Below are 25,001 nucleotides of genomic sequence, written 5' to 3' on the forward strand. Positions count from 1 at the left end.
TATCCTTTAAATCCTCTTTTGTACCAAATGACTGGAGGATAGCTAATGTGGTGTCAATTTTTTAAAAGGGTTCCAGAGGTGATCCTGCCAGTTGGTAAATCCAACTTCAGTACCCAGCAAATTGTTTGAAACTATAGTAAAGAACAGAATTGTCAGACACATAGATGGACATAATTTGTTGTGGAAAAGTCAAGATTGTTTTTGCAAAGGGAAATTGTGCCTCACTAATCTATTAGAATTATTTGATAGGGGGTCAAAAAGCATGTGGTCAATGGGAATCTAGTGGATATAGTGTAAATAGATTGCCAGAAAGCTTTTGACAAGGTCCCACAATAAAGGCTCTTCAGCAAAGCAAGCTGTCATGGGATAAGAGGGAAGTTTCTCTCCTGGATTGATAACTGGTTAAATATAGGAAACAAAGGGTAGGAATAAATGGTCTGTTTTCAGAATGAGGTGAGGTAACTAGTGGGTTGTGCTGGGCCCAGTCCAATTCAACTTATTCATAAATGATCTGGAGAAAGGGGTAAACACTGAGGTGGCAAAATTTGCAGATGATACAGAACTGCTCAAGGTAATTAAGTCCAAAGCAGACTGTGAAGAACTTCGAAAGGATCTCTCAAAACTGGGTGACCAGGCAACAAAATGGCAGATGTTATACTGTTCATAAATGCAAAGTAATGCATATTGGAAACCATAATCCCAACTGTATGTCTATTAGCTGTTACTACTCAAGAGACAGATCTTGGACTCATTGTGGGTAGTTCTCTGAAGACATCCACTCAATGTACAGCAGCAACCAAAGAAGCAGTAAGGAATCAGTAAGAAAGGAGTAGAGAATAAGACAGAGAATATCTTATTACCTCTATATAAATCCATGGTATGCCCGTGTCTTGTGTAGATGTGGTCACCTCATCTCAAAAGAGATATCTTAGCTGTGGAAATGGTTCAGAAAAAGGCAATAAAACTATTAGGGGTATGGAACAGCCGTCAAGTGAGGACAGGTTTACAAGGGTTGGACTTTTCAGCTTGGGAAAAAGCTGACTAAGCAGGGATATGATAGAGGTCTATAAAATCATGACTGGTGTGGCGAAAGTAAATAAGGAAAAGTTATTTCCTTGTTCCCATAACACAAAATCTAGGGGGTCACCAAGTAAAATGTGTAGGTAGCAGATTTAAAACAAACAAAAGGCTGGGTTGCTTCACACAGTACAGGCAGCCAGTAGAGCTCCTTGCCAGAGGATGTCGTGAAGGCCAGGACTTTAACAGGCTATTAGCGGGGCTGGGCAGGGCTGGTGTCCCAAGCTTCTGTCGGAAGCTGGGAGAAGGCGACAGGGAGAAGGTGATCACTTGATGGTTGTCTGTCCCACTCACTCCCTCTGGGGCAACTGTCATTGGCCACGGTCACAAGACAAGGTTCTGAGACAGATGGACTTTTGGTCTGGCTGTTCTTGTGCAACTTTGCCCCTTATGTATATACATCCTGCTACTGCTCCTCGTCATAGACGCTTGTTTCTATAGGACATATGGCTTCTTTAGGGCCTGATCCACAGCCCTGTGGAAGACATGAGAGCAGGATAAACAATGCACAGTGAATGAGGGATCCCATGTGTGTATCTTATGTTACTAATTTCAGGTCAATATTGAGCTCAGCTGGACTCGAACTAGTGGCTTAGCGGTTATCAAAAACTCACACACTGCAGCTGGGTATCAGTGCTCTGAACCATCCACTCCCCTTGTTTGTGAGCTCATGGGGCATTGGGGCCTGCACATTAGGCATTCAAAGACCTTTGAGTTCCAGGGCTGGGGAAATGAACATCACTTGTAATAATCCTCTCGCCACCTCCGACACTTTCCCTCTGAGTATCTCAAAGGGGTTTGCATGAACTAAGTGTTGAGGTGCCCTATGAAGGAGGTCAGTGTCATCATCTCCGCTGTAAGGTGGGGAAACCAAGGCGTGTGGAGGATGTGAGGACGTGCTTAAGAATGGCTTCAGGAAAGCAGTCCGCCCTGGCCCTGCTCTGAAAACCAGTCTTCCTTCTCAGTAATGAGAAGCGTCTGTAAGGAAAAGAGATTGGGACGCTGAGAAACGTGGGCTTTGCGCCTTGTCTGGTGAGAGACCTAGTTCCAGGGCCCTAGCAGCACTTGGCTATTCAAATACTTTGCTTAGGGCGACCATATCTCCCTGTACCGAATACTGGACAGGGAGATATTGGCGGCTTCTCCCAGCTCCGTCAAGCTCTGGGGAACCGGGAAGGAGCAGCAGCTGCCGGAGCTCCCCAGGGAAGCGGCAGCCGCCGGCCCTGCTGCCAGAGCTTCCCCCAGCTTCCCCAAGGCTGTGCCTGCGCAGCTGCTGGCGGAAAAGGTGGAGGGGCGGAGGGCGCAAATATGGGACAATTCGTCCCTTTTAGAAAATTAAGTCAGGGCGCCTTGTTGGCGTTCCCTGTACAGGACTGTCCTGCCCAGTACGGGAGAGATGGTCACCTGAGCTTTGCTAGACTCCCCTGGGAGTCACAAGCTAGTTGGTTGTATCTTGTTCTGCACCGGTTGGTTGGTTGCTTTTTTTCTGACTTTCCTTTCGAGGGGGGAAGACTTTGAACGGCAGGGTGTGGGCAGCATGATAAGGCTCAGTGTGCACTGGACAACGAGCAAATAATTCTGTCGCCTCAGGAGCAGCTGGGCATCGTCTTCAGCAGCTCCCCCTGCATGCGTGCCAGAGGCTGCTGGGAACAGGAGAACCTCCACGTGGGAGGTGCTTGGCTGGGGGCGGCCCTGTGAATTCACGTGGTGTGGGAGTGAGGCTGGGCTCTGTGGGAGAGGGAGACTGGAGAGCATCTGGAGAAAGAGGGAGAGCTGCTCCCGGCTTTGTTTTCATTGCCTCTGTTCCTTGCAGAGCCCCCTGAGCGAAGATGCTGTCTGGGAAGGTGGAGAAGAGGGTTGCTTCCTCCATATACATTACTCTGGCCCCTCCTAGGAGGGACATGGTTGTCCAGGGAGATACAAGGCCAGAGGTGCACCAGCGGAGCCAACACCACCCAAAGGAGGCTGCAAACGCTGTTGGGACCCAGCAGCCCCACGTGTCACCCTCAAAGAGCACACCCAACAGCAGCTGCCCGGCTAGCAAGCAGAGCAGCAGGACGCTGGGCAGCGCTGGGCCCTCGTCTGGTGCAGGAGGCTGGTCCAACAGAGGTAAGAGGAATGCAGCGGGCGTAACTCCCTGTGCTGTGTTCGTGGGTGAGCTGTGCAGGGCCGGAGACATGCTTCAGAATGAGCGTGAGTCGTGACTGATTAGAAACAGGCCCTGCTGCATAGGAAGGGTTGGTTCAGAGTCAGGAAATGGCCTCGTTCCCAGCAGGCCAGGGCCTAGGCAGTAGTTTACGACCCACTCAGCAGCTCTCTGCTGGGGTGGAGTGAGCCAGGCACCAGGAGGCAGGAACTCACTGCACAGCTGAGCCAGTGCCTGCTCCCAGCGTGACCGCTTGTTCCCCAGCTGCTGGTCCTCGCACGAATCCCGCAAGTAGGTGGTGTCAGGGTTGCAGGCCAGGGCCAGGCAGGGCTGCATGAGCGGGAGGCGGGCCAGCGGGCAGCCCGCAGGGTGGAAGTGAAATAACTCCGTGTGGGAGACGTCCCATGTGGACTGGCAGGGTCGAGAGTAGAAGAGGAGGGGGCAAGACACCAGATTAGAAGAGGGAGCAGACAATGGGGGCGAGACCGTTCCCCTGCGGCGTGTCAGTGCAGGCCAGCAGCGTGCAAGAGACACACTGGGCGTGGCTGTCCAAGTACTGTCCCACCTGGCCTTGGGCGGCTCGCCCACGCTGCTATTTTGAGAACATTAGTGTCTGTGTATCTGTGCTGGGCAGTTCGCTCCTAACCACCATGCAGATGGACCCTGGGTTGTAACAAATCTCCCCCAGGATCAGGATCAGGATCATGATCAGGGGCTTCTGGAGGAGGAAGGGGGGTTCATTTCCTTGAGCAATGAAATGCAGAAGTTTGGGGTCCCAGGCCTGTCCCCGCCCCCTGAAACCCCCAGCTGGTGACGTGACAATAAGCCTTCCCAGCCTCCCCCCATCTTCCCAGCTGCCATCTGCTTTCTCTCACTGATTATCAACTCTGTCTGCTGCCACTGGGGCGGGCCAGCCAGCCAGGCGGCTGTTGCTGCATGGGAAAGGCAGTTTGCTTTGTGGGCAGGTTAAGTGTTGGCTGCAAGTCAAACAAACAGGAGGAGCTTTATTGAGGCATTGCTGGGAAGGGGACTAATAATGACACTTCTCTCCCCATCTGCTTGGAGCGCTGTTTCCCTTTGGGCGCAGGCCTTCAGTTCCCCCAACAGCCCGAGCCCCATGCCACAGGGAAGCGAGGATCCCAGCTCAGTCCTGCCCGCGATGGTGCCCAGACCAGAACCAGATACAAATGCTGTGGGCACTGGCACAGGAACCTGGTGGATTCGTGTCTCCTCCAGGCTGCAGTTCCTGTCCTGAGTGCCCTGGGAATGCACGTCTCCTTCCCGGGTGTGCTGTTCAGGCGAATTCTGGCTACGTGTGATGTGCCTGCCCGCACAGGTCCCCCTGTTGGTGACCCACACAATCCACCCACCAGCTCCACCACCCAGCTAGGTACGTGAAACGTACACCTTCCTCCTCGCCCCCAGCTCCCGTCTCAGCTCTCTCCTGCCAAGCTCCTAGCAGCTCGGGCTCCCCAGCTTTGGGACGTGGGGTTTTCAGCATCCACGTGGGACAGTGGGACCGGACCCTAGATGCACTATGTGATTGGTGGTTCAGTGATCCTGGGGCTAATGCTGCTTCAGACACAAAGCAGAGATCAGCTGATCCCAGAAGCCACTCAGCACCCCAGGTGAACAGCCCCGGTGCCAGAGCTGGCACCAGCTGGGCCGGGAGTCATGATGAGGCGTTCCATATGCTTTTGGATAATATGCCTCTGCTATGAACGGCTTGTAACTCAGATAAGCTGCATACAAGATGGCTCATGCGATATATCAGTGGAAAGGGAGTGATTTACTGAGTACAAGTGGCCTACCTGTGAGCATGTGTCATTTTTGTAGATTAAGTTAGGAACAGGGTCTCTGTAACTTCATATTTGCTGCCTGGGGTCGTACCTGCTTCTGACACGTCAGGTACAGCAATGAAAGAGGCCATGGCACTGAGGGCCCATTAGCAATAGATGCTGAATTGTGAAAGAGCTTAGCCTGCCTGTGTGGGACAGCTGGTGCAGAACGACCACAGAGGCATGTCTCCATGTCACCTGATATTGGATTCCATCTTGATTTCTGTCATATCCCATGAGGAGCTGGGAGAGAGTCAAACTACAGAGCAAAGAGCTCCTGCCTTATGCAGTCCTATTCCAGGGCAAGGCAGGAGGTGATCCAGGTCATCAGCTCTGCCCACCTCTCCCCCACAAGATGACTGCAGGAAACAATGCAGGGGGTGTCTGCACTCCGCAGTTTCACCGCTGAAGCTCATGTTGACACGCAGCAGATGCCAAAGCATGTTCCCACTTGCCCCCTGTCGATAGATGGTGTCCGCAGTTTTAGCTCCCTCCTTGACAGTGTGAACGATGCTGTGCGGTTGTGTGTCTCGCAGTGCCCGGCAACGCCATCGGTCGCTAGGCCCCGTGGGAAGCAGAACGGGATCGCAGGAAAATGGTCCCGTCGGATTGTGCTTTGTTTGCCAACCCTGCGAGGTTGTTCCTGGCAGAGATGGACAGCAGCAGCGTGTCAATGCATTTGGCAGTCAGAGAGGAGCTCTGCTTTCAGAGCAGGGATCCCACCACTAGTGGCGACAGAAGTTTAGGCTGCTTAAAACAATCTTCCCGGAGCTGTGTGCTGAGTTATCCTCCTCCCCGCTGTAACCTGCGGTGCAAGGAGGCCAGAATGAGAGCTGCCTGCTCCTTATGGCAGTATCTGCCAGTTGGAAGCTGGTGACTTCTAATCGCTTCTGGTCATTTGCAAATCAGTGGGGCGAGGGGAAGTTTGCTGTTGGCGCTGTATCGCTGTAAGTGGGCAAGGCAATAAATCGCTTTCTGTTACGGAGGCCCGTGTCTTTGGGAAGTGTGCATGAGATACCGGATGGCTTTGCAGAGACGGGCTTTTCTGCCTGGGGGGACAGTAGGTGGCACACATCTTCTACCTTTAGCACCAGACCCCCTTGCCATGAGCACCTCAGCAGCAGGATGGATAAAATTTGATGATTCTTTAAAAAGATGAATTTTTTTTCAATTTAAATTAGATTTAAAATTTTTTTTACAAATCACCAGTAAAATACTAAATTTCTCATTTAAAAATAACAGTGACTATGAAATCTCATCACAAACATGCTTCATGTACACTTACAGTCTCGTCAATATAAATGAATGGCTCTAGTCTGTCCAGCCTAACTACTAGCTCTGACTTCTTGAAAGTTCTGGGCTTTCAGTTTTTGTTTCTGAACAGAGTACCTAGTAATGTGTACAAGAAAGACACAAGGGGGGCAGGATTGGTTTGGTTCTGTGCTTATGTGGTGGTGGACTTTGGCCAAGCGCAGGAGAGGAGTTAGTAAGACGCTGCTTTAAGGACAGAGAGACGATATCTAGGAAAGGACAGAGGCAGCACAGAAAGGAACTGTAAATTGGGTTAGGAAGAAAATGGGAAGACGTTATTCAGCGCACACACAGCTTCCCATATTCCCCCCACTTTTGCCACAGAAAACACTGCCGTAGCTTCTGGTGGAAGAGAGGCCCTCTCTGGGAGTATGTTGAAGAAATTTGTTCCTTGGGTAAAAAAGGAAAATGCGTCAAGTGGAAGCATTGCAAGAAAGAGATGCAGGGCCTCATTGCAAGAATGAGAACAACAAGAAGTCCTGGGGCACCTGATAGACTGACAGACTTTTTGGAGCATAAGCTTTCGTGGGCAAAGACCTGCTTCGTCGGATGCATTATGAATCCCTCATGCATCTGATGAAGCGGGTCTTTGCCCACAAAAGCTTATGCTGCAAAATGTCTGTCAGTCTATCAGGTGCCCCAGGACTCCTTGTTGTTCTCGAAGCTACAGACTAACACGGCTTCTTCTCTGATACTTGTCACATTGCGAGAATGAAACAGCATAAGAAAAACTACTTCTTGGGAGAGAATGATGTGGAGGAAGATGTGGCTGTGGAGAGCAGATCAGCTTAAATAATTCACTTGGCAATGCGTCATTCTTCCCTCCCTACGCCTCTTAGTGTAAGTGGGATTTGACGAGTCAATTCCCAAGCTGCTGACTGTGTTGGATGTTGCTAGAAAGACAAAAAGTTTAGCTTAGCTAGTCGTTAGGGCTTGCTTAATCGGTTAACTAGGTTTAGACTCTATCAGTCAAGTGCACAAGACAGAAAGCTGCCATAAGAGAAAACTAGCGTTGTCAGTGGCCACTGTGTGTCCTTTTCTTATCTTATATTCCCCAATCCAGTCTCATGATCTTGGACCATGATGATGTAATATGACAGGGTTGTAATATGTAATATGATGTAATATGACAGGGTTTCTGCACACAGCTAAGGAAATCAGTTCAGGGTATCTCTGCTCAAAACCGGGCCACTTACAGCCCCAGGCTGGCATTTCCTTCTCACTAAGACAAATCAAACCAGCCACAAAAGTACCTCTGCCAGGCCCACTGGCCAGCCAGAAACCAGACTGGCCAGTCCTCTCAGAAGTGTAAGATAGTTCCAGGCTGCCTGCCCCAGGGAGCGACCCCGCTGGGAGCCACACATCCGTGTCTAGCTCTACCTCTTCATCTGCTCTCCCAAGTCTCGTGGGGGTGGGGGTTGCCCCCTAGGGTGTGTCCAGCTCCTTATAAAAGCAGCAAGTCTTGCTGCAAGCTCAGCGGCGGAGGCCAGCTGCCCGCCTGCCCCGGGGGCATCCTTGTGTCTGAGGGCGAGATGGGAGGAAAGGGGCAACTGGGCAGAGCAGCAAGGAGAGCAGAAGGAGCAGGCCTGGGACGCCATGAACACACCGTGAACGCACACACCTGTCAGCCGCAGGGGGAGCAAAGTGGTTTTAACCTCCAGGGTTAACAAACCGCTCCCCTTCACCAGCACGGCGGGTTCAGTCCACGTTAGGCCTTCTGGGCCCACCCTGCTCACCATGCGAGAGCTTCAGACACCCTCCCACTCATCAGACAGACACTCCAGCTTTGTTCCCCGTTTGTTTCAGGCTTCGCCTCCGTCCCTTGTCCTCTGCTGCCTGACGTTCCCGCAGGCTCGGATCTGGAGAGCCCCCTGCTGTCTCCTCCGCCGTATCGTCTCCTGGTCGATGGACCTGATGCTCTGTCAGCAGAGACACTTCACCCTGGTCTTCAGAAGCTGAATGTGAGCTCACCTGGGAGCCGGCAGGTATTGCTCTCAGGCTGGAGAAGGAGGTGTCATACTGTGGCTTGCCTGGATGATTTTTAGCTCTGGTACCCAAAGAATGGAATCTGGAACCCCAAGGGGGGGCTGGCTGGCGGTCAGATCACTCACTTGGGAGGTTGGGAGGCAAACCCCTGCTCTGCCACAGATTACTTTTGTGACCTGGGGCAAGTCACTTAGCCTTTATGGGCCTCAGGTCACCCATCTGTAGAATGGGGACTGTACACCTGCCCTGCCACACTGTGGTGTAGAGGACGCATGCGCTGACAACTGTGAGATGCACAAATAGCGTGAGCTGCTAGGAATTTATGGCAATGGCCGTGTGAATCTCTACACTAGAGATGCTTTGGGGTGTGAGCTGATGCGCTGGGAAGGCTAGAGGAGATTCCTCCCTTTCTCCCATCATGTGCGTTTGAACAACTGTTCTGTCCAATCGGTTACAGTTCTCAGCATAGCCTCGCGCTGAGTCTGCTCGCCAGGGTCTGGAGCAAGATCTGAGCCTTGCAGCAGTAAAGCCACAGGCCTCCAGGGCCTGTTATGCTGATGTAGCACCAGTGCTGTATGGAGACTCCAGCCCTTAAGCTTCACCTGCAGGCTTGGTGGGGTGCAGTGATCCTGGGATCCTCCAAGTGTGGACGCTGCCAGAGGCCCAGCACCAGCCCAGCTAGTGGTTTTGTGCCACCTGGCAGGTGCTATGTGGAGAAGGCCAGGCATGTCCACAAAAGAGAAGTGCCAGAAAGCTGAACTTCTGCTGTGATCATTTTGGGGGCTGGATTGCATTGGAACGGAGCATCACCAGGGTCTCTTTCCTGCAGAAGGGTGTGTGCTTCTTAGGGCTTTGTGTGCCCCTCTCTGTGGGAAGGACGTACCTCGCCGGGAGGGTGGAGCATAGCCAGGGATCAAGGCCCAGCGTAGCTCCCTGGCCACGCTTGGAATTTGTGGGCACGGGCAGAGCTGTGGGAGGAAAAGTAAGAGCCTGCGTGGGGACTGAGGGGCATCGGTGCAGCCATAGGTGGGAAGTCTGCACAGCTTCGAGCTGCACTGCTCTTGCTTAATCCAGCCCTTCCCTTCCCTCCGCACTAGCTTCAAGGCACAAATACTGTTCAGACCCCACCCAGCCTAGCATCCTTTGGGAGCAGAGGCACCTCGAAGTGCCCACAGCTACACGCAAGCCGGCATGTCGAAGTCTGACGCTTCGCAGTTGCTGCTGGGAGAATTAGCCTAATGAAGTGCTGCATATTCATCGCAGCACTTCGTTAGTGTTCTCTGACCAGGCTGATTGTGGGCAAGTGTAGACGTCGCCCTCGTGTCTGTTACAAAGTGGACAGCATTGTTACTGCAGCAGAAATAAAACAGAGCCAGGCAGAAAATGTGCCAGTCCCTTCCCTCCCTGGTGTGATTCCAGCCCAGTCAGTGGGGTTACTCCCAGGGGGAGAAGGTGCCGACGGTTCGTGGTGGTTATTTCGAGGGGCAGTGCAAATCTGTGGTTTCCGGGGAGCCAGTACCTTTCTGAGAGAAGAGGCAGGGTGGTCTCGTGGCTAGGGCCGGCCTGGGCTCCAGAGGGCTGGGCTTGGCCTCTGCACGTCCTGTGCAGTCTGGCGCCAGGCAGTTTGAGAAATCGAAACCACCTGACTGGCCATCGGTAAATGGGGGTTATGGTACTTTTTCCTTCGCTTTGTCTGTCCGGGCTACTGAGACTGGGGCAGGGGCTGTTACTCCCTGTGTCACTCCCCAGGGGCAGCCGTGTGCTACAGCAACAAACGGCACAGCAGTGCCTGGCTCGTATGGAGCACCGTCGTCCGGCACTGCAGAGTTCTTGCCAAATGGAAATGTCGCTGCTCTCCGGGAAGAGGCTCAAATTGAAACCAGTGAATTTTCTAGCCCAGCGCGCTGTGCCCAGTGCCTGGCTGGCTGGCTGGCTGGCAGGCTTCTGAGACCTGACATGATTCACAGCCCATCCTCCCCAACCTGCCCGCAATGCTGCACTCATTAGCCGAGTCTTGGATCAGCTGGCTGGGCACCAACGCACAGCCCTGAAAGTGCACCAGAGCCTCAGCAAGAGGCCTGGCCCAGCTCAGAAAGCCTTTTTCCCTCCTCCTCAGGCCTCCTCCACGTTCCCAGCAGAACCGAGGCAGCATAAAATCCAGCCAACCCGTCTGGAGCAAGCAGATGAGCATCAGGCGGAGAAACAGAACATGAATGGGCACCTGGAAAGAGACATGTCCACAGGTGACTGTAGGGCGAGTGGGATGTGGCAAGTGGCTTATTTCTTAGTCAGTTAATAGCATCTCACTCTTTGAGAGCATTTAACCTCCACAGCTCCCAAGAGGCTTTGCAAAGCAACGAAGTGGCTCTTTGCCCATGAAAACTCATGCTCCAAAATGTCTGTTAGTCTGTCCGGTGCCACAGGACTTCTCGTTGTTTTTGCAGACATAGAATAACACGGCGACACCTCTGATACATGCGAAGCTCTGTGTGGTTTGTCATCCTCATGTTGCAGAAGAGAAAGCTGTGGGAGGGTGATAAGTGACTTATCCAAGCCCGTTCAGTGAATCAGTGGCAGAGTCAATGCCAGCTTGCTCAGATCCCCTCTCTGTGTTTCATGTTCAGTCCAGCAGACTCCAACTGTCCCTAGGGCTCTATTCTGACGCCTGTGGGGCTGCATTGTCCTGTGTGTTAGCAAGGGCAGATCACATGGTAATGAAAGGGTTGGTTTTTGCTAGCTCCCATCACTGCTCTTTCCATCTCAGACGCTCGGCACACTTGGCAAAGGCATTTCTCAGGCAGGGTGATGCACAGAATGTCTCATTAGCTCATGGCTATGCTGGAGAGACACTTGGTTATCCAGAGGAGTTGCCCAGCTGTTGGGCAGGGAAGGCGCAAACAGACCCACGTGGCACCCCCAGCTGTGAACCCCACCCTGGTTTGCGTTTGTACAGCGCCTGGCCCAGCTGGGTCCCGACTCTGGGTACCACTCGAATGCAGATGTTAATCAGAGCGTGTGCAGGCGCAGTGTGCCCAGTCGGGCCGAGCACGGTGCCAGCAGCACCAGGGCTGGGAGGGGCAGCAGGGCTGTTAGCGGGAGGGGCATTGGGAGTCTGGGGCTGGGAGAAGGGGTAGGGGGGACTTCCCAGCATGGGGAAATGGGGGTGGGAGGAGTTTGGTGATGCTGGATCCTCGAACTGTGGATAGAAAATACCAGCCCAGCCCTGCAGCCTGGCTTAGCCTCCCCGTGAGCTCGGCTACGCAGCCGTATTGTCTCACTGGCTGGCAGGCGCCTGGTGATGTACTGTCCCATGGGAGCCCCGGGGCCAGGGGTGGGCAAGAGGCGGCTCACAGGCCACCTCAGGTGCAGAGCAGCCATTCATTCGGCAGCTTCCTGCTCCACGTGCTCCAGAAGCTGGGGGGAAGGGAGGGGGAGTCTTTGCACCCTGTTCCCACCCCCCTTGCAAAATCTCTCAGGTCCCTTTGGAGCTGGGGGGCAGGGCAATGTGTGAAGCCTCCCCCTTGCCTCAGCGCCTGGAGCAGAGAGCCACATGGAGCAGGGAGCGGTTCGGAGCCGTCTGGGGCTGCAGCAGGCAAAGAGCCTGTCGCCGGGCCCTGCAGGGCTGCTGGCCTGGAGTTGCCCAGGGGAGCCCCCACAGATAGAGCCTTCCTCTGATAGTCCAGGCCCACCCTCTCCACAACCCCCTGCCCCCCACTCCTAGCCCGGTTGCCCCACATAACCCCAACCCTTTGCCCCGCCCCCTGCACCCATACCCCCTCCCACAACCGGCATCCCAGACCTCTGCCCCACGTCACAACTCAACCAAACTCCCTCCCAGACCTCACACCTCCTCCTGCACCCAGTCCCTGACCCCAGTCTCCCTTCTGCACCCAACCTCCTTCCCAGACCCTGCCCCTCCTCCCTTCACCTCATGGGAAAGCGCGCCCCCTTCCCCCTCCCCCCATTCTTGGAGTGGCCCATCAGAACCAATTGCCCACCATGGCCTCAGCCAGCGAAAAGTGACTTGGTCCTCCCTTCCAGTCTGTGCCTTCTGCCACAAAGCCATTGCTCCCCGGACGCCGACCATCGAAGCCATGAACAGACAGTACCACGTGGACTGCTTCACGTGCCGGACGTGCCACAGTCGGCTGGCCGGGCAGCACTACTACCAGAAAGCGGGACGGCCACTCTGCAACACGTGCTACGAGGTCAGCAGCCCTGGGCCTGGTTGTCCCCAGAGGCCAAGGCCATGCGGTTGTCAGGAGTCACAGAGGGAAGGCCAGGCCTCTGGGCAAGTGGGAGGGGTTGGGAGATCATTGGAGCTCAGTAAGACTAGCCAGGCTCCCTCCCCCGGGAAGACCCCTCTGGGTCATGCCCACTTGTACCGGCTCAGACACAGCTCTGTGCAGAGCAGGGCTCAGAACCCAGCTGGCGCGGGGCAGCCTCGGCTCCCAGGATCTTCAGGAGGAGTCGTGAGGGCTTGATGAGCCTGAGGAGCCATCCCCAGGGGGTCTGAAGCAGGGCGCACGCCTGGTGCTGGGAGGCCTGAGCCTGGCTCCACGTTGCCTCCAGCAAGTTGGTTAGGTCAGCGGTCACACAGGAGGCGCCTGCTCCAAGTGCCCCCAGGCTCGGCAGGTCAGCCTGAGGCACACTGGCTCTGGCCTGGAGCAGCGCGGGGAGGTTTTAGCTCAATGCTCAAGCCCAGCTCTGAGCCAGCCGCTTTTGGCAATCGGGATTGTCCTGTCCACGCCAGAACGTTAACCCCTGAAAGGGGCGACGGGAAGGCCACGGGTGCTCCCTGTGACAAGCCAGCAGGACGTGTGCGTCTTGGGGATGTTTCCCATCCGTCGGCCAGACGCCGCTCACCATTGGCGCCAGTAACACTCGCGCCCTGGGGCTTAGCAGACAGCTTCTAGCAGGGAGGCGTGACCAGCTTCGTTTTCACCTGTCACTGCGCCAGGCCCACGCAAAGCATTGATGTCTGCCTCCTCCCGGCCCTTTGGCCTGGATGGCCTCCCTCACTGCATATCTCAGGGCTGCCCTGGGAGCTCAGTGAGGGACCAATGGTCCCATCCTCTTCCAGGTTCTGTGCATTACCTGCCTCTCTCGTGTTGCTCCCGCCCACAGGACACGCTGGAGAAATGCGCCAAGTGCCAGGCGGTGATCCTCGACCACATCGTCCGTGCCTTGGGGAACGGGTACCACCCCGAGTGTTTCACCTGCTCCGTGTGCTGCCGGAGCATCGGGGACGAGACCTTTGCGGTGGATGATCAGAATGAGGTGCACTGCGTGGATGACTTCTACAGGTGCGATATGTCCCAAACGGCGGGCGGGGAGGGGTAGAAAGTGAGAGCCAACGTTCAAACCTCCCTCGGTTCACCTCCTCTGGGGCACCAGGCTTTGGCCACTGCCGGCAGACAGGATACTGGGCTAGATGGACCTTTTGTCTGACCCAGTGTGGCCGTTCTTATGGTCCTCTGCACCTAAACCGGTCTCCTCTGCAGCTCAGAGGGCCCGATTCTGTCAGATAGGTAAATCTGGCATAGGTGAAACAGCTGACCCTGCAGACTTCCCCTTCCGCAGCTCCTCCTGCGGGCTCGAGCAGGGCTCTTCTCCGTCACAAGGGCATCCCCAGTGCTCTGCTCGCTCTCGTGCTGAAATCAATGGGAGCAGGGCTGGGTGCCAAGCTAGCAGGCATAAGACGCCCCGTTCTCCTCCGCTTCGTATGGCAGGGAGTCATGTAGTCAGAGTGGGCCTGAGCGACGCCCAGGCAGAATCTTGGGTTCACGTCACCGTTAGCGTTCGGCCCGCGATGCTGCCCTGGGGAGGTAGCGCCCTCTGCTGGAGGGACGGCTGTCTGGACTGTGTCCTTCACCTTGGATCGTGTGTGCAGGGCTTAATTTTTTGGCTCTGTATCCCCTGTAGTTCAGGGGCTCCACTGCTCATAGGTGCAGTGTTCCTAAACGGACACGCTCTCACTCGTGCTGCTGTAAGTTAGGAGCAACAGCGTAGCGGTGAACAGAGCTATGCCACTGCGTGAAGCTAGTGTAAAGGAGAGCAAAGACAGGGACTCCAGGGATCTACTGCACAGCTTGACCTGGCCCCCAGCCCAACCCAGCCCAGCTCATTTGTAGCTCTGCCCTTTCCATTCTGCATGCAGCAATACAGCAGCAACATTAAAGCACCTGGATCTAGCGTTACATTGTACTTTGAATTGCTACCAGATAATTGAGCTGGCAACTGCTGGGGCATAAGAGGTTGGCGGTTTGTTTCCTCAGGAAGTACGCCTCTGTCTGTAACGTCTGCGAGACCCCCATCATCCCACAGGACGGGAAAGATGCCTACAGGATAGAATGCATGGGGCGAAACTTCCACGAAAGCTGCTATCGGTGTGAGGTAGGCCCTGCTGGCGGGCTGCCCATTTTTTTTTTTTCTTCAATGAAATCTTGCTGGTGGAGGATGTAAAGTCCAAGGAACCACATGGGGGGCAGCCCCCAAGAAACGGGGTTTTATCCCACAAACTCAGGGTCTCTCCTGGGGTTATCTGAGAACTAAGCAGGTGTAACCCACGCGTCGAGGTGTGGGTCACTGGCCCATGTGCTGAAATGTAGACCACTTACAAAGAGAAACTGTGAGTCTCTTCTACACTGTTAGCTGAGCACCAGCTGGCTTTTACCTCAAACTCTAGAGGCTCCTGCACTAAGCTCCAGGGGTCCGAGGTTCAAGTTCGCCTGTGGGCAGTTACGCAGGCAGCTCACAGTCTCATCACTGCTTGTGGCCAACCCGGGCAGGAGAGCAGTGACGCCTCTAGAATATTTTTGCTCCCCTCTGCTGCAAAACGTTTGCTTCCAAGAGCTGTAGGAACCCCTCCTGGTTCTGCAGCGCGCTGGCTATAACGAGCACCCACCCCTCATACTGCAGTTGTGTCCAGTGTCCTTGTCCAATAAGGACTCAGCCCAGAAAGGTGCTGAGCACCTGCCACTGCTCTTGTTTAAACTAGCACGGGAGGTGCTTAGTACTTGTGAGGATTTGCTCCTTACAGCTTAAGTATCAGAGGGGTAGCTGTGTTAGTCTGTATCCACAAAAACAAAGAGAAGTCCTGTGGCACCTTATAGACTAACAGCTTTTTTCACATGCAACTGATGAAGTAGCTCTTTGCCCGTGAAAGCTCATGCTTCAAAAAATCTGTTAGTCTGCAAGGTGCCACAGGACTTCTCGTGGTTTTTACAGCTTAAGAACTGTGATTCCTTTAGCCCCTTTTCCACGTGACAAGCTGGATATGCCAGGAGTTCCCTATGCCATGCACGTGACAGGGCTTAAAGCTCAGTTTTCCTGACCTGGGAAGATATCCTGGCAGGAACACTGGTAAGACGATGGAATCTTCCGCAAAGAAAGCTCCATTGTGTGAGCTGCTCAAAATGGGGCTGGACAGACGTTGGAATCTGCTGTTGCATCAGCTCTGCCCTGTCAAAGGGATAGATTTAGTGTTCTTCTATAACCCCGGCGCATTGGACAGGACCAGTCACCATGCGCTGCACAACCCGTTTGTGCAGCAGTAACAAGCGTGCTTTGCCACAACCAGCTGGCCCCATAATAATCATAGGGTTGGAAGGGACTTGTGGAGGTCACGGTCTTCTGCACTCATGACACAACCAAGCACCACCTAGACCGTCCCTGAGACGTGTTTGTCGAACCGGCTCTTAAATCTCTCCAGCCATGGAGATTCCGCAACCTCCCTGTGCAATTTATTGCAATGTCTAACCACCCTGGCAGGAAGCTTTTCCTCATGTCCAACTTAAACCTCCCTTGCTGCAGGTTAAACCCGTTGCTCCCTGTCCTATCCTCAGAGGTTAAAGGGAGCATCTTTTCCCCTTCCCTGTTGTTTCTACCTGTGACTTTGCCTCTGGTTCCCTGTGTGACTGACAGCTGGACTTTCACAGTATCTTCCTGTCTGGAGCACAGACGAAGTCAGTTTCTCTCCTGAGGCAGAGCCCTGCCCTGAATTGCCTGCAGCTGAACAGGAGAGAGTGCAGTGTTAGGGATGAGACCAAACTGAGCTGTAATTAAGAGAGAGGACTAATTGAGGTTCCTGGACAGAGATTAGCCTCATGGGCGTCTCTCAGTCCCAGATTGACTCACCCAGCTAGGGCTGCCTGCTGTCAGCACAGAGCCTGGCTCTGGTCTGGGTGGACGTGGACTGCGCTGCTGAAAAGAGAAGCAGAGCCATGGAGGGGATTTTAGGATGTGTCTTGTTTCCTCCACAGTGTCACTCAGGCAGAAATGCCCAGCTCCCCAGCCTCCAAATCCATCTCCATCCTGGTTGGGTAGCTGAGGCCTCCTCCTGGGGTTGATGAACATGCAGCCCTGTCTAGTCCCTGCTGTTCCAAGGAGAGCTGGGTAGGGGAGCCTCCCCGCTGCAGACAGGCCATGCTCCTCCCATTGTCCTTCACTCGCGCATAAACCTCCCTTCCACTGACTGGGGTGAATCAGGAAGAAACACTTACGCTGGACCCCGTAACACGGGCTGGCCAGCAGCCCTTGATGCTCTTAGCACCAGATTCCCTGAGTGTGAAGATCCACAGATGGCTGGGACCAGGGCCAGAGCCCCTGGACGTAGCGCCAGGGCCAGGGGGTGTATATCCTGGGAATCGGTAAGGTCAGTAGCGCTCCCCTACCTCTTGCAAGGGAGTCACGGAACTCGGGAAAGGTCGGACTGATTGTCTCCTTTGTCAGTTTCCGGGGGATTCCCGGCCAGGGAGTTGATGTCGTTTGCTTCTGTGAGCAGCCCTGCGACAGGTCCGGGCTGGGGGGGTGGGAGGGCAAAAGAGGCAGTTGCTCCGGGCCCTTCTGAAGTGCCACTGCAGCACTGCCATCGGCACCGCCCCTTCTGGGGATGGGAGCCGAGCTCCCGTCTGACCTTGCCCCGGGGCCTGCGGTGGCTGCGGCTTCTTCTCGGCAGGAGTAACTCCACCAAATCGATGGAATTACACGAGTGAGTCAAAATCAGGCCTAGCGTGTCCTGCGGCCGACTGCAGGTACTCTGTGCTCTTTCTTGTGGCCCCTTCCTCCAGAGGCTGGAGCCCTCAAAGCCCGTAGGGCAGCCTCTCAGTGGCTGTCAGTGGTGGAATGTGCCCTGGAGTTGGCCGCTGCCCATCTGGGTGTGTAGCTCATACCCCTGAAGGTGACAGGTGCCCAGCTGAGTGCCCAGGAGAGGGGGGTGCCCAGTCGGCAAGACCAGGACGTCTGTTGCCTCCTCACAAAGCACGGCCTCCTGGCCTCAGGGTTTGACTAAATTCCTTTAGTGCAGCGGGGGCTGCCTTCGAGATCCTCCTGCCCAGCCAGAGCCTCGCTAGCCTGACTAATCTAGGCCTCGTGACCAAGATGCAATGGGGAGATGAACTGACAGACGTAGCAGACGAGCTAGCTTGTCTGAGGGGGAGCCAGCTTGGAGCACTGAGTGTACATGTGTGGGTGCAGTGGGCTGGTTCCTGGCGTCCCCAAGTGAATGAAAGCGACAAAGAAGTAATGTGTGGCCAGCACAGGAAAGAAATTCCAGGGATGCTTTGAGGCTTTAGAAATGCCTGAGGTTTGGCTTACTTGCGATTGCTGCGTTTCCTTCCTTACAGAACTGCGGGGTTCCCCTGTCCCCCGAGCCAGAGGAGAACGGCTGCTACCCCTTGGACAGCCACATCTTCTGCAAGTCCTGTCACATCAAACAGAAAAATGAATCAAGCTGTTAAGAGAGCCAGTCAGGCTTCCCCAGAAAACTGTGGCTGCAGTTGCATGGCTGGGATGAACCAAGCTTTCTATCGCAGCACGTCAGCATTCTTCTCTGCAGTCACCCACCCTTCTGGCCTGACTGAGTCGCTTATGGTAGGACTATAGAAATAGTTCTGAGTCCTGCCACACATGCCTCCGAATCAGCCATGTGACCAGCCATGAGAGGGGACAGTAGAATGTCTTTCTCTCCCACCCTCCAAACTGGCTCTGCTTTATCTCCGAGCCTCCGCCAACTGCTTCCTCTGCCTCCGCATGGCTCAGGGCACAAAGTGAGGGAGCTGCCCCATCCAGCCAGCAGCTGCTGATTGCACAAGTGAGAGCAATTAAACAAATGTGTCAAAGCAGGTAGGACTCTGTTTCCTGACTGTATAAATAACTCCCCTGCTGCTTTCAGTTTTGATACCTGGGATAATCTTACTTCGCAACAGTGGGGCAGTGGGAGAGTACTGTGCCAGCAACGTGGGAGCACAGCCAGGAAGGGGCAGACACCAGGGGACCATGACGCTAAAACTGCACGTACGCCACCTGTGCGCTGAAGGCCAGGGCACCCTCAAAACAGGGCTAACAGGTGCATGAGTGTTTGGAGGTCTTCTGTCCACAAGTGACTTTTGCGCACAGAGCCAGGCCAGGTATATACGTGTACTACCTTCTGCTTCCCCATGTCCTGTCCTCACGCTGTGAGCTACGTCCCAGCAGTGTGCCAAAGAGGTTTGCACGACAGGAGATGAACACCACCGTGCATCCTGAACTTGACACCGTACCAGGTGCAACCCGGGGCCTGAGCCTTCAGGTCTTAACTTGAGGGAGTGAAGGCTGCAGAACTGGCCCCTAATGTCTCCTGAGATGCTGCAGTGACTCCGTGACAGATACCAGTTGTAGCCGCCGCTTGCAGATCCATGCCGGAAGAACCCGCTGACTCTGGGCGCACACAGTCGCTGGAGCCGTGGTTCTGGAACTGACACCTGGTGTTGCTGGATGTGTAGTTACATCTCAGTAGCGAATGGACTCAGGCTGTGAGTCATGACACAGCCTGGAGGCTGGGAGTGAAAAGAATTCAACCTTGTGGTTTCAAGGAGCTGACAAATATGCAGCTCCACCAGCTTCCCAGCAGGCAAAGCCAAGACACTGGATTCTCACTCATCTGCTACAGGCCAGACATGGAATGATGCCAGAGACAAGGTCCCAACTAGAAGAGAGTAGCTGATGGGCTGCCGGTGTTTTAATATTCACCTTTCCCTGGCCTGAGATAAACCTTCTGGCTTGTAGGATTGGGGGGTGGGGGTGCTCAGAAGGGAGAGGCTCATTTGTTTGCATATTTAAACCAAAAATCTATTCTCAAATTGTAGTCAAAGAGGAGGACAGCACCACTCGGCCACAAAGGTTCTCTTAAGTCTGATGGTGTTTTGCCTAGTGGGTGGGCATGGGACTGGGCAGCAGGACCGCTGGATTCCAGTCTGAACTGTGTCACTGGCTTGCTGGGTGACTGCCCCTTTGTTCCTCAGTTTGCCCATCTGCAAAATAGGGATAATGAGACTGATCTGTGTGAAGTGCTCAGGGTGCTACTGAGGAGAGAAACCTGGGATGATCATTGGTGGGTGTTGCTGCATCTCGCACACCATTAAATGTGAGCCATTGGAAATGGGTGGGCAGGGGAGACGTGCAATCTTTGGGGAGAGCCTTGTACTAGCAAGCTACCTCCAGTGCCCTGCCTTGTGCTGCCAAAGGCACCTGGGTTGCTCTTTGGTGGTATCTCATGAGCATTGGCTACTCAGTGAGAGCTGACGGGCTCCACCAGCTTTGCTTCTCCTTTCAGGGGCTGGATTTTAACCAGTGGCACTAGGGGCTACCTAAGAAGACATTTAAATAAGAGCCTTAGCAGTGCTGTGTATAGCCTGTTAAAGATCCCTTGCTCATTCCCATGGGCTCCGCTTGGCTTTGTGCTTCAGGCTAAATGGGGCAGCCAGGAGGCTCTGCTTGCTGTACTGGGCCATACCGCCAAGAGAATCCAGCATCCTGGGCAGCACCATTAGCTGGTTCTGTTCAATGGCACCGTCTCCCCTGTCCTCCTCAACCAGGCAAAAGTCCGCAAGAGAAAAGCACTCGGGACCAATGTTCCCTGTAAGCTGAGCGCTTGGGTATAAACTGTTCAGGAAGGACAGACAGATGGGGAAAAAAGGAAGAAGAGTGGTGCTGTATGTGAGAGAGCAGCAAGATTGCTCAGAGCTCCAGTATAGAGGGAGAAAAGCCAGTTGAGAGTCTGGGTTAAGCTTAGCAGGGGAAGCAACAGAGAATCAGAACACTAGACTGGAAGGGACCTTGAGAGGTCATTGAGGGGATGTGTTTGGTGCCTGCTATAGGCCACAAGATCAGGTAGACGAGGCAGATGAGCATTTCTTCAGACAACTAAGAGAAGCTTCCAAATCACAGGCCCTGGTTCTCATGGGAGACTTTAATCACGCAGACATTTGTTGGGAGACCAGTATAGCAGCACACAGGCAATCCAGGAAGTTCTTGGAGAATGCTGGGGATAACTTCCTGGTACAAGTGCTGATAGAACCAACCGTAGGCAGTTTGACCTGCTGCTCACAAACTGGGAAGAACTAGTAGGGGAAGTAGAAGTGGGTGTCAACCTGGGCTGCAGCGATCATGAGACAGTGGATTTCAGGATTCTGACAAAAGGGAGAAAAGTGATCAGTAAAATACAGACCCTTGATTTCAGATAAGCAGACTTCAGCTTCCTCAAAGCTGGTGGGCAGGATCCCCTGGGAAGCTAATATGAAGGGGAAAGGAGTTTAGAAGGACTGGCAGTATTTTAAAGAAGCCTTAGTGAAGGCACAAGAACAAACCATCCGGCTGTGCCGTAAGAGAAGCAAATATGGTAGACAAACAGGTTGGCTTACAAGGGAAATCCTTGGTGAGCTTAAACTCAAAAAGGATGTGTATAGGTGGAAACTTGTGCCAGGCAGTCATCAGGAAGGTGAAAGCACAATTGCAACTGCAGCCAGCAAGGAATGTAAAGGGTAACAAGAAGGTCTTTTACAGACGTGGTAGATGACAGACTGCATGCAGCAAGAGCCTGATGGAGGGCAAACATTTTGGATCTATTTGGGACCAGGGGGTGGGCAGGCACAGCCCACCCACAGATAAAAGGCCCCTCTCAAAAAGAGGGGGGACCCATTAAGAGACATGGCCACAGCAAACATTTTGGGTGTTGGATAAATGCGTTTTTGTTCCCCTCCTAGGCTCACAGAGGGTGCAGCCCTGCAAGCTGGATAAGCAGCTGGGACTCATTAGGAGGCAGCCAGCAACAAAACCTAATCAAGCAGCTGGTACCAGTTAAGGCTTCTGGTCTCTCTATAAATGGTTCACCCCCACCCCCACCCCCTGCAGCAGGGGGAAGGAGTGGAGCAGTATGCAAAGAGGAAAGCAATGGCGTGATGCAACCTAGGTACGAGGGGGAAGTGGCTCAAGGAAAGGTAACTGTGGTAGAGCAGGAGCAAAACCCCTACCAGCTCCTTCTTCCCCCATCCCCTGATTGCAGGGGTCTGGGTCCTAGGCAAGGGCTGGTTTCCTTCTGCATTCCAACTAAACAAACACTACCCTACGCAGGCATCAGCTGGCAGCACAAGACTACATCCCTTCCAACCAAGTCTCCACCTTCTGTCCCACCCTCTAATTATAAAGATGAAAGTACCAGCATTCACAGCTGTAACCAGGCACTAACTAGGGATCCTGCCGTGGGCTCTTTTGACTCATTTTTGTTTACTTGCACTTGCAAACCCTGTAACTTCCTAGAAAATGGTGTATTTTTGGTAGGAAGGTGGTTGGGTATATTTGAACTGTGATGCTGTAGACAGGAGGCACAATTGGTTCTTTAATTAGCAGTGAAATAAAGCTGAAAGATTAAAAATACTCCAAATTATTTTTAAACTGCCACTTTGATTGTGTGCTTCAGCTGTTGCCACGCTGGTGCCATACTGAAAAAGAAAGAACCCGTTTAGCAATCCTGCTCTGATACGCAACCAAGACAGGCAGAGATCTGAGGAGGGGTCATGCAGCTTTTAATGAAGATGGGAAATCTATTTAAACCTCCTCTCTGTTTGGTTTTTATTTACTTCTTCGTGGGTTTTTACAGTGAGTCCTCAAAACCCATGTAACCCTTCAGCCTGTCAGTGCTGGGTTCGGCATCTAGGGCTGCGGTATCCAATAGGCTGATGAATGGGGAATTGTATTGTGGCGAATGTGGGTTGCGGGTCTTGTTCGGCAGTGGCAGCTCGAGAGCTTGGGCGCTGCGTGGCTGGCTCGGGCTGTGCAGCGGTGGTGGGGCGGTTCCTGAGTCATGTGGCGGCTGAGGAGCCACGCCACTAGCCAGCCCCTGAGCCAGCTGCATGGCTCCCAAGCCGCCTCCACCACGTGGTGCCTGAGGAGCTGCTGCTCGAGCCACCACACCAGCTCTCGGGGCTGGCGGCCTTCGCAGTGGCTGTGGTGTGTCCCGGAGGGCAGTGGGGTGAGGTGCCTGGCAGCTGTGGCGGCAGGTAGGGCGCCTGGCAGTGTGGGTGAGGGGTGGGGCACCTGGCAGCAGAGGCAGGTGGCAATCAGGTGTCTTCCTTTTGGACACCACTGATGTAGGGATTCCATTTCAGTAACACAGCCCAACGAGCTTGAGGCCCCAGTGACCGGGCATAATTACACATCACCCCTGAGAGGCAACACTTCCCCTCTCAGACGCCCAGAGTGTGAGTGCAGCAGGAACTTTTTAATAAAAGTAACTTGGCATTAATTTGGGAAAATGCCACAACCAGGGTTCATGACCATAAACCGTCAGTGAAAGACCCACCCCAACAAGATGGGCAGCGTCCTTTCCCTTCTGGTTGCTCGGCCAGTAACCCAAAAGTCCCTTTGACGAGCCCCTCCCTCCTTCTGCCCACCGCTCAGTTACTGTCCCAGATGAGGCGTTCTGAGGCGCATCTACAGAGATGAGGTCGGGGGACGGGAGCACGCTGCTGCTTGGGCACCTGCTTGCCGTCGCTCTCTGCCAGCCCATCGCCATGTTGCTCTGCTGCTCCCTGTAGCTTACCCTGTGTCTTCTCCAGCAGCTGCTTGATACCTGGATGTTTTCAGGGCTGTCTCTTGCCACCCCCCCCAACAGCGCACTCAGTGATTTCAGCTGTGTGGGAGGGAGCCTCACTGCTGGTGCACAAAACAAACCAGCAGTCCTGGAGCACTTTAAAGACTAACAAAATAATTCATTAGGTGATGAGTTTCCATAGGACACTTGATAGTTTCTTGCATCGAAGACGCTGTCCCAAACCAAGTTGAGCAGATAGGTGATTTCGGCCACGCAGTACACAATGAGACTCTCAGCTGAGTCTGAATTCGTTCTTTTATCAAACAGCAGAGACCCCAAGAAACCAAGAGCCGTCAGCTCCCGGGGCTTTGGAGCCCACTTACCCTGCCTAGCGAGTGCTGCTTGGTTGAAGGTACCTTCCTGCAGCAGGGTAGGTTGCACACGGTTCCGTTGCCCTCAATTCACAGAACAAGGATCACAATGCTTTATTACTCCTGTCTCCGAGATCAGGGGGCCGGGGAAGCCCACAGCCTCCCAAAAGTGACCATTGGGGTAAACAGTTCCATCACGCAGATGATGGAGGCAAGGCAATGGCAGTGCCTGCCCCAAAATTGCCCATGCTGGAGCTGGGAAGGCTGATGCAGTTGCAAGCTGCATGGATGCCCAGCTGACATGCACTCTGGCTGCTTGAGGAGGCTGGGGCCTCAGGGGTGCTGCAAGGTGCTCCAGCTAGCCTGAAAGGAGCGGGCCACATCACCTGTGGGGCTGAGGGAGGCTAGGAGACTTATGGGGGTCCTGGGGCTGGGGGCAGTAGCCTGGTGTGGGAGGGCTCCATGGTGAGTGTGGTTGCAGACAGGGTGGGGTCTTGGGTGGGGCTGGGGTTTCCCTTTCTCAGGTGGGTGTTTACCCACTGCCCATGCCAAACACCTAGGCAAGGTGGGGGTGCCCAAGCAAATGAGAACAATGCCTGTAGTCCTCTGACCCAGCTCAGGTCAAGAGGTCCAGGAGAGCTCATTCCAAGGCTTGTCATGCACAAGAGTCAATAAGTTGCTGGACTCGAGCCAGCACCTTGCTGGCCAGGTGGTTTGGGTGCTAATCTGGGGCTAAAAAACTGCACTGATGGCCTTACTCCATCCTCCCAGCCACTCTCTATGCCCTTGGACAAGTTGCTTACTCTCTCTGGGACTTTAGTGGAAGGGCTTAGTAAGGGTGCCTGGCTTCCCTCCTGCCCCATCCCACTCCTGTACAGGGTGCCTTAATCCAGGGCTGAGCAAACTTTTTTGGTAGGCCCCTGCATTTTGTCCCTGCAATTAGCTGGAGCCCCCCCAACCTGGAGGACCACAGGAAGGGATGGGGGAGGGAGGTGCTTGGGAAGAGGGCACGGGGGGTGTGCCCCAAAGGGGAGGGGTACTTAGGGGAGGACCCCAGGAGGGTATGTGGGGGCCTCAAGGGGTGCCCCGAAGGTGAAGTGGTGCTCGGGGCATGTCACCAAGGGAGGACCCTGGGGGCCCAGCTGCATCATCACCTCCACCTCGTAGGTGTTGCTCTCGCTGTGCTGCTGGCCAAGGAACTTGGCCCTGCTGTAGAGCAGGGAGGCGGTGACCCCGGGCTGTGCTGTGCTGGCAGGTGGTGGTGGCACCAGGCTGGAGGTGGCCCCACACCCCAGCAAGCAGCACTCACTCCACACTGGCATCACAGGAGGTCCTGGGGGCCAGCGTGACACAGGCTGTGGGGACCCTGGGGCCACCTTAATGAGTCAGGAACTCACTGGCTGCACCTGCCGCTTGGCTCAGGG

The 25,001-nt window shown here is 54.3% G+C and overlaps 1 protein-coding gene across 5 annotated transcripts in view; it reads left to right on the forward strand.

Moving 5' to 3' along the window:
* Nucleotides 1-23,979, forward strand: part of FBLIM1 (filamin binding LIM protein 1) — a 37,393-nt gene extending 13,414 nt beyond the window's left edge. For 4 of the 5 annotated variants that reach the window (XM_074975821.1, XM_074975819.1, XM_074975816.1 and 1 more), the window contains 7 exons: nucleotides 2,891-3,186; nucleotides 8,179-8,357; nucleotides 10,475-10,601; nucleotides 12,400-12,566; nucleotides 13,486-13,664; nucleotides 14,637-14,754; nucleotides 17,985-23,979. In XM_074975821.1, coding sequence (XP_074831922.1) covers nucleotides 2,907-3,186; nucleotides 8,179-8,357; nucleotides 10,475-10,601; nucleotides 12,400-12,566; nucleotides 13,486-13,664; nucleotides 14,637-14,754; nucleotides 17,985-18,098 — 1,164 coding nt within the window. In that variant the 5' untranslated portion in view covers nucleotides 2,891-2,906 and the 3' untranslated portion in view covers nucleotides 18,099-23,979. Of the gene's footprint in view, nucleotides 1-1,963; nucleotides 3,187-8,178; nucleotides 8,358-10,474; nucleotides 10,602-12,399; nucleotides 12,567-13,485; nucleotides 13,665-14,636; nucleotides 14,755-17,984 lie in introns of those variants that run through there. The other variant, XM_074975820.1, reaches the window with a different exon arrangement.
* The last annotated feature ends 1,022 nt before the right edge of the window (nucleotides 23,980-25,001 follow it).

The sequence above is a fragment of the Carettochelys insculpta genome, chromosome 23 (assembly GCF_033958435.1).
Source record: "Carettochelys insculpta isolate YL-2023 chromosome 23, ASM3395843v1, whole genome shotgun sequence".
In the NCBI taxonomy this organism is placed as follows: domain Eukaryota; kingdom Metazoa; phylum Chordata; order Testudines; family Carettochelyidae; genus Carettochelys; species Carettochelys insculpta.